This window comes from Panthera tigris, chromosome C2 (genome assembly GCF_018350195.1).
Source record: "Panthera tigris isolate Pti1 chromosome C2, P.tigris_Pti1_mat1.1, whole genome shotgun sequence".
In the NCBI taxonomy this organism is placed as follows: domain Eukaryota; kingdom Metazoa; phylum Chordata; class Mammalia; order Carnivora; family Felidae; genus Panthera; species Panthera tigris.
In genome coordinates this window covers 155,276,066-155,288,628 of record NC_056668.1, presented here as the reverse complement: position 1 = coordinate 155,288,628, position 12,563 = coordinate 155,276,066, and the positions used below count along the sequence as shown (strand labels likewise).

The window sequence follows — 12,563 nt, the reverse complement described above, 5'->3', positions numbered from 1 at the left end:
AGCTTTCACCTGGATTCACTAAATGTTGCCAGTTGGGTCTGTGTGTGTATCTGCAGTCAACTGCCCTTTTTTAACCATTTGAGTTTGTGGTCAGTATCCTGACACGTCACCCCTAAATATTACAGCATATATCTTTTAAGAAAAAGGACATCTTCCTATATGAACACAATATGATGATCACACTTAAGAAATTTAACGTTGACATAATCTTATTTAATATGCAGTCTATAGTCAAGTATCCAATAATGTCCTATATAGCTTACCTTTTTTTTTTAAATGTTTATTTATTTTTGAGGGAGAGGAGTGGGGGAGGGGCAGAGAGAGAGGGACACAGAGGATCAGAAGCAGGCTCCACGCTGACAGCAGCAAGCCCCATGTGGGATTTGAACTCACGAACCATGAGGTCATGCCCCGAGCCCGAGTCAGATGCGTAGCCGACTGAGCCACCCAGCCACCCCTTAACTTTTTTTCAATCCAGCTTCCGATCCATGATCACACATCGCATTTAGTTATAATGTCCCTTTTTTCTTCTTTCCTCTGTCACTATTCCTAAGTCTTGTTTTCCCTCTCTCTCTTTCTCATGACATGGACATTTCTGAGTTCGGGCCAGTTGTCTTGTAGACTTCCCCTCACTGACTAGATTCAGTAAAACATTTTTGGCATGAGCGTGACAAAGGGGCTGTGTCCTCAGAGCGCCATGTCAAGATGTCCATGAGGTCACTTTGTCCCCTTGTTGTGATGTTAAGTTTGAACACCTAGTTAGGATCTCAGCCCCATTTTTCGAAATGGAAACTTATCTGGATCCCCCTGATGACTCTCTGTGGAGATCCCCTTCTGGAAGGTGTCTGAACCATAAGGTAATAAGACAGTGGCATATCTAATCTTAGTGTATTTTGCCTCTGGTTACTCTGTTTACACTTGTGATTTTGTTCTAACAACTCTGTCGGGTCGATGCAATGAGTAATTAAGCCCTCCTTTCATTAACACTGGATAGAATCCTTGCTCCCGTTCCAGCCAATACCTGCTGTGTCCGCGTCTTCCTCGAGAAAATACAACCCGCCTTTTTCACCAAGCAGGGGAGCGTCTCGGCCAAGACACGGTCAGGTCACTAGAGCAGCTGGAACCTGGGAAGTGAATTCCAGGTTGATGCATCGACATGTGCACTCACTGTTCTTTGCCAGACCCTTCTGCTCTGTGATCTCTGGCCGAGGCAGTGCTCTAGGACTGGGGGCACTCCCTGGGCCCTGGCTGTTTCAGGTCTGGGGCCAGCCCACTGAGTGTTTATTTCCAGCGAAACCCTGGAGAGCGCAGGTGCAGGGAGTGGGATGCAGCCCTGCTCCTCTGCCCCCACCCCATCCTCACCCCCACCCCCACCCCCACCCCCACCCCGGCGGCCGCAGCCAGCTTTGCAGGGAGCACTATGACTTCTGCTCCCTCCTGGGAGCCCTTCCTCAGTGTTCCTCAGCCTCTGAGCTAGGACTTACCACCTCAGTTACTTTGAAAAGAAAAAAGCAAACAAACAAGAAAAAGGTGGAGATTTGGGGTCTGGGAGAGAGGGCACCCTTGTGCATGAAGGCTTGGGTGGTGGCCCCAGTGACATTTCTTGAGTTCAGCCCTTTCCTGCAACACAAGAACGTGGGTTAACGTGTTTCTTTTTTCACCTCGTCTAAATCCCCTTCACATTTGCCGACATACACTCCCTTGCTTTCTGGGCTCTAGACGTGAGGAACTTTTTCTCTGTCCCACACTGGATGTCTGTGGGATCCCCCTGGATGACAAGGTGTGGTTCCACTCACCCTGCCTAACATCCAGAGCAGGAAAGTCACCAGCTGAGGCCAAGGGTGCTCTTTGTTGCTGCGGCTGATAGTCTGGGGCCTTCCTTTCGGACCAAGGATTCCAGCATCTCTGGCTTCTGACTTAGCCACCGGTTACACCCTCATCTCTCACTGTCTCTGTTCCCGCCACCCCCGTCCCTCCACTTTAAACAGTTTCTGATTGACTCTTGTTTTGTATGTTAGAGCACATTTAGCCCAAGAACCTGGAAAATGTTTCACCAACATTGTTGGCTTCATTGTTGTCTTTTTTTTTTTCAAGATTTTTTTTTTTCAATGTTTATTTATTTTTGAGAGAAAGACAGCACAAACAGGGGAGGGGCAGAGAGAGAGGGAGACACAAAATCCAAAGCAGGCTCCAGGCTCCAAGTTGTCAGCACAGGAGCCCGATGCGGGGCTCGAACCCACAAGCTGTGAGATCATGACCTGAGCAGAAGTCGGACACTTAACCGACTGAGCCACCCAGGCACCCCTAAGATTTTATTTCAAAATAATCTCTACACCCAATGTGGGGCTTGAACTCATGACCCGGAGATCAAGAGTCACATGCTCTACCGAGGGGCGCCTGGATAGCTCAGTCGGTTAAGTGTCCAACTTCTGCTCAGGTCATTATCTTGCGGTTCATGGGTTCGAGCCCCGCATCGGGCTCTGTGCTGACAGGTCGGAGCCTGGAGCCTGCTTCGGATTCTGTGTCTCTCTCTCTTTCTGTCCCTCTTCCACTCATACCCTGTCTCTCTTGCTTTCAAAAATAAACAAATATTAAAAACATTTTTAAAATTTTTAAAAAGTCACATGCTCTACCAATTGAGCCAGTCAGGCGCCCCGTTTGCCTTTTTTTGTTGTGTTATGTTGTGTTTTTGAGGTAATGTAAATAACCTCCTGATATGTATGATAGGATCCCCCTGAGTGATTCTGGGCAAATTTCCTTGTGTGGGAAAGGGATGTCTGATAAAATGCTCTTCTGGATTCCTTGCTGCGACTGCTACGAGAGTGTATGATCTAAAAATTTAAGCCAGTTCTTTCAGACTGAATTTTTGCTGGAGGCTAGAGAAACACTTTATTCCTTATGATTCTAGAAACAGCACTTTCACACAGATCGAGGTGGCCAGGCTATCTTTTTTGAAAGAGTGATGTATTTTCCTTCCTTCTTTTTGTCACCAGTATTTTGGTTTCGTGCTATACCGAACAACGCTTCCTCAAGACTGCAGCAACCCCACACCCCTGTCATCACCCCTCAATGGAGTCCATGACCGCGCCTATGTCGCCGTGGACGGGGTAAGAATTGTCTCTGAGCTGTGTGTGTCTGCCCCAACGGGGGGATGTGTGGTCTGTGCTTGGAAATGGGGCATTCGAGGCCATTGCGCACCTTTCTACACTCCGGCTCTGCCCCTCCTCTCGATGTCCCTTAGCTGTGGCCCTTGCTTGCTGATGTGGCCTCACCCATGCTCCCTCTGCCTGCACCTGGAAGGGTGTGCTCAAGCCAGCCCCCTTCATGGAAACCTTCCTGGTCTCCCCAGCCCAGGCCGTCCTCTCTGACCAACCACAGGATGTCACCCATGTCTCCTTTGCTCCTGGAGGACAGGCCCCATTTTGAACACGCGGGAGCCGCGATTCGTTTAGCTCTGTGCCTTCATCCTGTGGGAGAAATTCTATGCAGAGGGATTGTTCATGGTAATCATAGCCACAATACACAAAGAACTTTGTTTCACGGCGCAGGGAAGAAACATTAGAGGATTTCCATTCCTTCCACTGGAGTAATCATGTGAAAAAGCACATGAAGAGATTTTTCTAACCATGGAAATTTGTTCAGAAATTTTTAAATTAAAATGTTTCCATTCTGCTGTGATCAAAGGCTTTCATTTCAGCGGGAGCACGTTTCTAGGACACCATGTGTGTGTTGCCCGTGTATATACTGACAGCCGTTGTGTGTTGAATTCCAGTTTAGGGGTGGGTCGTCTTCGTGAATTCTAGTCAGTAAAACTTCAGTTGTTTGTTCTCATTCTATTATATAATTTTCGTGGTTAATGCATCCTATCAGGTATTTTGAGGTGAGACTGCTCCACCTAACTCTCTGATTTTTATCTCATTTATCTGATTTTTGGTCTCATCTCTCCACGTTGTGTAGAAGCCACTTTTTATGACTGCCTTTTGTGCTGTGAGAACACGGAGGGGCTCCCGTAGTAGGAATCCCCCCCTGGAGTTGTCGGGTCCGTTCCCTTTCTATTAAAAGTAGACGTGCAGTAGGGACGCCCGGGTGGCTCGGTCGGTTGAGCGTCCGACTTCGGCTCAGGTCGTGATCTCACAGTTTGTGGGTTCGAGCCCCGCATCGGGCTCTGTGCTGACCGCTTGCTCAGAGCCTGGAGCCTGCTTCGGATTCTGTGTCTCCTTCTCTCTCTGCCCCTCCCCCGCTCATGCTTTGTCTCACTCTGTTTCTCAAAAATAAATAAAGGTAGTAAAAAAAAATTAAAAGAAAAAAGACGTGCAGCAAACATCCCAGAGCAAAGGAAGCCAGCCTAGACCTTCCCTTGCTCTGAGCTGTGCCTGGTGGGTTGCCTGTTTTGGAAGCAGTGTTTGGAGGAACTTGGCCACCTGGCCGGTGGCTTGGGCAAAGGGGCCGGCAGAGCACTGTCTCCTGAGTCTGGTGACACCTCAAGGCAGGAAAATGAGTGTGACAGCTGAGCCAGCCGAGCTCTGTTGCCCTTCTCACCTCAGTTAATTCCCACCGGACTCTGACCCCACAGGTGCCCCAGGGAGTCCTGGAGCGAAGTTACGTGATCACTCTGAACATAACAGGGCAAGCCGGAGCCACTCTGGACCTTCTGGTGGAGAACATGGGGCGTGTGAACTATGGCAGATACATCAATGATTTCAAGGTAGGACCAGCCTCGCTGTCGAGGTCGATAGGACTGTGTCTGTGCCACCCGAGGAAGTCTTTGTAAAGCCATTTAAAAACTCTCGCACATACATTCTTCTCCTCCAGCCCTGTTCACGTAGAAGCGGTTTTTAAAAACACACACACTTTGCCAAGTTTGGTGATTGAACCTGCCATGATTTGTTTTGCAACTTCAAAGCTCGTGTATTTTGAGGACCTGCCCTCCTCTGCAGGATGAGAAAGTTGAGCTTTGCAAAGAGAACCCTTCCCTCGTGTTCGGGTTCGGTCATCCTGTAGAAAGAAGGAGGAAGCCTCTCCACCAAGCTTTTCCTTTGCTTAAAAAAGCCCACCTAGCTCTTGAAAGGGGCTTCGTGGCCAACCAAGCCAGCTTAGCCTTTGGTCGGCCCCGTTTGCTGGGTGTGGACCATCCGTGATGAAGCCTTGAGGCGTAGGAAGGCTTTTCCCTCGGTGCGTGGCCTCTCACCCCTGCTGGTTCCTCTGTGTCCGGGTGGCTAGCCCCGACCCAAACGTTTTTCCTTGGAAAACATTTTCAGAGCATGATTCGGCAAACATTTGTTAGGCTCATGCTCTGCACGAGGCTCCGCGAGCTGCAAGGATGTTGAGATACAGGCTTCCCTGCAGATAGTTCCTCATCTGCTAGAGGACAGCAGGCCCCCATGGAAAGATTTATGGCATCACTCGGCCTAGGCCAGAACAGGTGTGTGGGACTGTTTCCTGACCCCGCTGATGCGGCTCAGAGGCAGGGCAATTACACTCCTAGGGAATGATCGTGCAGGGGCCACCTTTGTCTCCAGTAGAGATGTCCCGGTTAAAGTCCTTGTGCTCAGGCTGTGGCTAGTGGCCTTCCTGCTTGGCTGTCACAGGCCACGTTGGCCCCTGCAGTGACAGACATTCTTGTGTAGTCTCTGGCCGTAGTGCCCAGCAAAGAGCCTGGCACATGGCTGCCTGGCCAATGTTTATTGGGTTTACTAAGTGGGCAGTGGAGGCTGGGTATCGAGAGGTGGCCTGGGAGAAATTTGGGACCTGACTGGGAATGGAGAAGTTCGCCACATAAAAGGCAGGGAAGAGGAAGCTAGGCAAGCCGTGAGCATAGGCCTCGATGGGGCCAGGGACGCCTCAGCCCGCTAAGCCGCTGGACAAATAGAGCAACTCCAGCATGCAGGTCTGAGGGTCACCATTATCGTCACTCCGTGCCTAGCCTTTCCCAGATATCAAAGTATTCTCGTTTACGCCGCCTCACTGAGTTCCACAGCAGGTGAACGGACTCGGTGGGATCATCCCAGAGTGCTGCTGAGGGGCTCAATGCCAAGACTTGCTCCTGGTTATATGAAGGGGCGGGGTCTGCCCCCCTCCCCCACTACACCTTCTGCATTCCTGACTCCATGCGTTCTCCCATTCCATAGATTCCATCATCCCTTCCATTCAGCGATGACTTTGAACCAAGCACTCAACATGGCGGGCACGGGGTCGAAAGCTCTGGCCTCAAGCAACATGCCACTTTGGCGTGCACCTCATTTGAGTCTCATTTACTGTTGGTGTTTCACATCCCAGTTTGCTTTCCCTAAGAATTCAGGGTAGGGACACAGAGACACTCGACGCCTTTTTCTTCCCACCCCAGCTCATTACCGTTTCTCCTTTTCAGGGTCTTATTTCTAACCTGACCCTCGGTTCCAGCGTCCTCACGGACTGGATGATCTTCCCGCTGGACACCGAGGATGCGGTGCGCAGCCATCTGGGAGGCTGGCATGGCCGTAACCATGGCCGTCAGGAGAAAGCCTTTGCCCACCACTCGTCCAACTACACACTCCCGGCCTTTTACACGGGGAACTTCTCTATTCCCAGCGGGATCCCAGACTTGCCCCAGGACACCTTTATCCAGTTTTCTGGATGGACCAAGGTACGTGTCTTCATGGAAAGTATTTTAGTTTGAGCCTCAAAGATCTGCTTTTCGGCTTCTGATAAAGAATCAAAAAGAGCTGCTGATGAGACGCCGTGTGACAGTTTGGGAGTAGAGAGCTTTCTGTGTTCGTTTACCCAGTCCTCCGTAGTGGCACCTTGGCAGACCTTCGGGGACTCGATGGCCAGCCGGAATGTGTACCGTGTGCCCCGTTGTCACTGACTGACAACTTCCTTTAGCAAGTGATGGCTTTCTGGCTTCCCCTAAGAAAAACCGTAGCCCTTCGGATACTGATTATGAGGGACACTTTCTGTTTCTCTTGAAGAAATTTGGCCCAGGCAGGGGGTGGGTCTCTGGGAGAACTTGTTTTTCTTTTGTCCATGCCTACTTCTGTACCCCCACAACACTCCACTTTCATACAGCCTTGCACCCTGGGGGCGCCCACCGTTGTCTCTGTGATCTTCACCTCTTCCTTGGCCACTTTCCTGACTGGTCACCCCCCACCTTTATTCTTTGAAGCCATCCACATGTCTTCCTTCGCCGTTGTCTTCTTCATTTCAGTCCCATTTTCACCCTGGATGACCTTACCATGACTCAGTTATGCATTCAACAAGTATTTTTCAGTGGCTGCTATGTGCCCAAGCTTCGTGCCGGGCACTAAGGGTGCAACAATGAACAAAACCAACTGTGGGACTTGCCCTCATGGAACTTACACTCTAATTGGGGAGACAAACCCAAATCATACAGTCACCCAAATGAGATGGCAAGATAGCAGCTGCAGTGGGTGCTAAAAAGAAACATGGGAGTTGGTAATAAGTGGAGTGTTTGACCTTGTCAGGGAGGTCAGGGAAGCCTTCCCTGTAGGAGTGATGCGTGACAGAGATATGGAGGATAAATGGGAATTGCCATGGCAAAAGGGGGAGGGAAACGTGTTGCAGGCAGAAGAGATGGCATGTGCAAAGGCCATGTGGTTGGTTAGAGGGGAAATAAGGGGCGCAAGGAACCAGTAAAGGACCCAAATACATGGTTTGGGGGTGGAGTGTGGTTCAGAGAAGAGACTAGAAAGTGGGTAGAGATGAAATTGGAATAGACCAGTTACACCACATTAATGTCTCGTCGTTATGATGAGAGCCTTTGAAGCAGGAGAGTGCCATGACATGATTGTGATACGACGAGCCTCTCTGACCCCAGGTTGAGTGAGGGTGCCTGTGGATTTGGGGGAGGCTATCTAGGTGGCTGGACCGTAGTCCCAGGGAGAGACAGGGATGCTGTTAGCTAAGATGGAGAGGATATCAACTATCTGAGAGATATGTGAAAGTAAATCAATGAGATGTAATGATGGATTGGATATACCCTGGATGCCTCTTAGGTTCCAGGCTGGTGGCTGGGCAGATGGTACCATCTATTGAAAGAAAAGATTTCCAAAGAAAACTTGGGCTGGGAGAGGGAGATCATGAGTTTGGATTTGGACAGATTGAGTTGCAGAGGCCTTTGAGAACAGCCGAGCGAAGGTGCAGGCGGAGGACTGTGGGCCCTGTGGGTGAAGTCAGAGGAGGGACCTGGGCTGGGAATATATGCATGAGATCATCTGCGTGTGGACGGCCATTGAAGACGTGGGATGGAGGAGGTCCTCTAAGGAGAAGGGGTGGAGAAGGAAGCAGAGAGGCACAAACATGGCGGGCAGAGAGTGAGGAGGAGAGCTGGCATTTGTGTTGCCGAGGGGACAAGTAAGAGGAAGACAGAAGCTCTTCTTCTGCTGGATTGAGCCACGAGGAGCTCAGTGGGACCCCCAGGAAGGATATGCCAGTGGAGCAAAGCCTCCACAGGCTGCATCGCATGCTACTGAGGAGCGTAAGGCAAAGAAACGAACACCTGAGCGTAAATTTGGATACTTGAATATAAACGTTCTTGCTGAGAGTTTTGACTCTGGAGAAGAAAAGGATGTAAATAGCTGAAAGAGAAGAGGGCAAATGATATGCGCAACATTTAAGAAATGCCCTCTTATATTTTTTGCTTTTTAAATGTTTATGGAAATACATCATTCTGTTTAAAATATTTTCTAATTTACCTAATTGTCTCTTCTTGGACTGGTAGATTATTTAGAAATGTGTTATTTAATTCCCGTATGTTTTGTTTATGGGGTTTTTTTTTTAGTTTGTCTTATTTTTATGGATTTCTAATTTAATTCCTCTATAAAATTTCTCGAAGATGGAGAAAAGTCTTTATGACCTTGGATTAGGCAAAGACTTTTTTTAGATTTGACGCCTAAAGCGTGATCCTTAAAGGGGGAAACGGATAAATTGGATTTCATCAAAATTAAAAATGTTTGCTCTTCAAAAGATATCATTAAGGAAATGAAAATCCAAGCTACAGACTAGGAGAAAATATTTTCAAATCATGTATCTAGCAAAGAACTCGTATCTAGAACACATCAAGACTTCTTACAACTCAGTAATAAGAAGATACACAGCCCAGTCACAAACTGAAAATTTCGCCAAAGGAGCTATACAAATGGTTGATAAGTACATGAAAAGATGCATAATGCTCAACACCATTAATCATGAGAAAAGTACAAATCAGGGGCACCTGGATGGTTCGGTTGGTGAAGCATCTGACTCTTGATATTGGCTCAGGTCACGATCTCACGGTTGTGAGACTGAGCCCCATGTCGGGCCCTACGCTAATAGCGCGGAGCCTTCTTGGGATTCTCTCTCCCTGCCCCTCCCCTGTGCAGAATTACCATAGGACTGAGGAGTTCCACTTCTAGGTATGTGCCCAAGAGAAATGAAAGCCTATGTCTACCCAAAGACTTATATGAAAATATTCAGAGCAGCATAATTCGTAATAAGCCCAAACTGGAAATTCAAGTGTCCCTCAACTGGTGAATGGGTAAATAAAACGTGGTATATCCATTCAAAAGAATAGTGCTCGACAGTAGAAAAGAACAGACTACTGATACAAGCTACAGTGTGGGTGGATCTGAAAAACATTATGCTAAGTAAAAGAAGCCAGGTATAAAAGACCATCTATTGTAGGATTCAGTTTATATGGAAAGTTCAGAAAAGGCACATCTATAGAGACCAAAAATAGGTTGCTAGTTGCCTGCAGGGAATGGTGGTGGGAATGGAGAGTGACTGCAAGTAGACATTGGGTTTCTTTTTGGGGTGATGGAAATGTTCCCAAATTAAATTGTAGTGAGGGTTTCACAATCTTCTTAAATTCATTGAGACTTGTTTCATGACCCGGCGTATGGTATATCGTGGGGAACGCACTCCAGAATTTTAAGCTTTGATATCCTCTCTCTTGCTACGTGTTTCTGTCCTCCGAACTCTCAAGCCTCCCCAGCCTGCTCTTGGGTCTTCTTGATGACCTGAAACTCTCCGCCATTAAGGCCACAGTTCTTCCCTATCCAGCCTAGATATCACCACTATCCTTTTTTTTAAAGCCATCAATCCCTGGCCCCCTTGACCTTCCACTCCACCTCCTTGTTCATCCTCCACTCTGAGTGGGTCCACCATTGACCTTTGCTCGTTCACCAGTGACTGAGCACTGCTGGGGGTTCTCTCCAGCACGTTCATCAGGGCCCCGGATCCCCACATTCTCTCCAGCCTCCGGAGGCCCCCCGTTGCCCAGCAGTCTTTGGTCTCTCTTCCCCCTTCCCCAGCTGGTCTTTCTAACCTTCGCTTCTCCCCTAAGCCACCTTCCTCCTCCCCCACCCGCTCACCCTCCTCGTCTGTTATCAGGTGCGACTCCTTTGTTCCCTCAGCTTCCTGTCAGACTTATCTCTCTGCCTCTACCCTCACTTCCTGCCCGGTGGCCCTAGGAGGAAGTCTAAGCTCTGAATCCCCTCCCTCCCTTCTTCCCCCAGACCAGGATCCTGTTCTCATACCTCCTCATACTGCGTTTTGTCAGCCTTTCGGTCTCTCTGTCACCTTCCAGGTTGTGGCCAAGAAGTGACACCTGGAGGCTCTAGGACCCAAACACAAAGTAAAACCCTCCCTGGGTCGTCCCACTTTAGCCAGTAGGCTTGTTCGTCCTCCCTTGCTCCCTCCTTTTCTCCCTCCTTCCTTGTCCCCTTTTCCCTCTCAGTGTCCTGATGTGTCATATATCTCCTTTGTTCAGGCTTTTTCACTCCCTCGCACGGCCCACCCTGCCATCACATACTCATCTGTCAAGACTGGCATTAACCCCTCTGAGAAAGCTTCTTAGACCCTTAGTCCAGGAAAGGACCAGCCCCGCCCTCCTCTGAGCCCCCTCCTTGTGCCCCACCCAGACTTGTCACACTGAGGCTGGCACCTCGGTTTCACCCACAGGGTCACAAGCTTCAGGAGGGGCGTTTTGTAAAAGGTGCTCAGCTTATTCACCATCCTGCCCACCTCCCGGGGCCTGCTTGCTCTGTAAGTGCCCTCAGGTGAAAGGGTACACAGGTGCCCGTGTTGCTGAGCCCCTGGGAAGAGAGCAGACGGGAACAGTGTAGGCCCTCAGGCAGCCATGTTGGCGATGGGGGGCTTGGCGGGGCGCCGTGGGTACTGGGCCAAGGCAGATGAGAAGCACACCATTGCTCACCAGTTTAGTGCTTTAAGAGAAAGAACTTCCGGGAGGTGCTTAGCAGAAAGAGAACGTGTCCGTTTACAGGAATGTTCAGAAGGGCTGGGTGGCTCGGGTGGAGGCCGATCCGACAGATGGATGGCACGTCGCCAGAGCCAGAGGGAGTTCTGTGGGGGTGGCGGAGGGGGAGATTTCAAGCAGGAGCGTGGTAGATGCAAAGGCAAAGAAATGGAAAAGCATGAGATCGTTTTGGTGGGCAGAGGGGGTTCACTTTGGCCAGGTCATGAAGGTGTCACACCCAAGAGTGCCTGACCCAGGCGTTGAGCTCAACATTTTAGAGGCACTGCCTATGGAATCGTCAAGAGCAGGTGTAGGGGCGCCTGGGGGGCTCAGTCGGTTAGGCGCCCGGCTCCGGCCACGATCTCATGGTTCGTGAGTTCGAGCCCCACACTGGGCTCTCTGCTGTCAGCACAGAGCCTGCTTCAGAGCCTCTGTCCCGCTCGCTCTCTGCCCCTCCCCCACTTACGCTCTCTCTCTCTCTCTCTCAAAAAAATTAAAAACGTTAAAAAAAGAAAAAGAGCAGGTGTGGTGGGATGTCCTGTCATTACCTCTAACTTGTAGACGAGCAGGTCAGGAGAGCTAAGGATCTTGCGCGAGGAGCACAAGTAGGTGACGGAACAGCTCCCTGAGCCCCAGGTCTGACTCGCAGGCCCGCATGGAAAGGCAGGTGGCGTTGTACAGGATCTGGAAGGGCTGCGAGGAGCTTGTGCTGAGCCTGTACACGTGGGCTCTTCACGTGTGGACGTTCTACGCCTTCGTGTTTGGAAGGTGTATATACATACGGTATTTACAAATGCGTCAGAAGGTCTGGAACCCCACAAGCCCATCTAATGCACACGTCCTCTCAAAAACGAGTACACAGCTGTTCACAGCAGCACCCTCCAGAATTATCCAGAATCGACCAGAAGGTGGGAAAGCCCAGATGTCCATCCACCGATGAATGAATAGACGAGATGTTTGTTACATATGGAACAATGGAAGATTATCCGACAGGAAAAAGAAATGAAGCAGTCATGTATGTTACAACGCGGGGGGGACCCTGAAGGCGTGTTAAATGGAAGAAGCCAATCGCAAACCATGCATATGGCAGATTCCATTTATGTGGCACGTCCAGAATAGGCAGGTGTGCAGACAGAGAATCCGTGGTTGCCTAGAGGAGGGCGAGGGAGAGGCGGGGGTGGGGGTGGGGGGAGGGATGGGCAGTGATGCTAAAGAGTACGGGGTTTCCTTTTGGAGGGATGAAAATACTCTAACGTTGACTGTGGGGACGGTCGCACAGCCGCCAAGCTGTGCAGTTGACGTGAGTGGATTGTATGTGAGGGACATCTCGGTA

General features: G+C 49.8%; 1 protein-coding gene across 1 annotated transcript in view; it reads left to right on the top strand.

Moving 5' to 3' along the window:
* The window catches only part of GLB1 (galactosidase beta 1), an 85,417-nt gene that overhangs the window by 60,937 nt on the left and 11,917 nt on the right, over positions 1-12,563 (top strand). Inside the window, exons 13-15 of the mRNA XM_042957161.1 lie at positions 2,994-3,107; positions 4,574-4,705; positions 6,368-6,622. Coding sequence (XP_042813095.1) covers positions 2,994-3,107; positions 4,574-4,705; positions 6,368-6,622 — 501 coding nt within the window. The remainder of the gene's footprint in view (positions 1-2,993; positions 3,108-4,573; positions 4,706-6,367; positions 6,623-12,563) is intronic.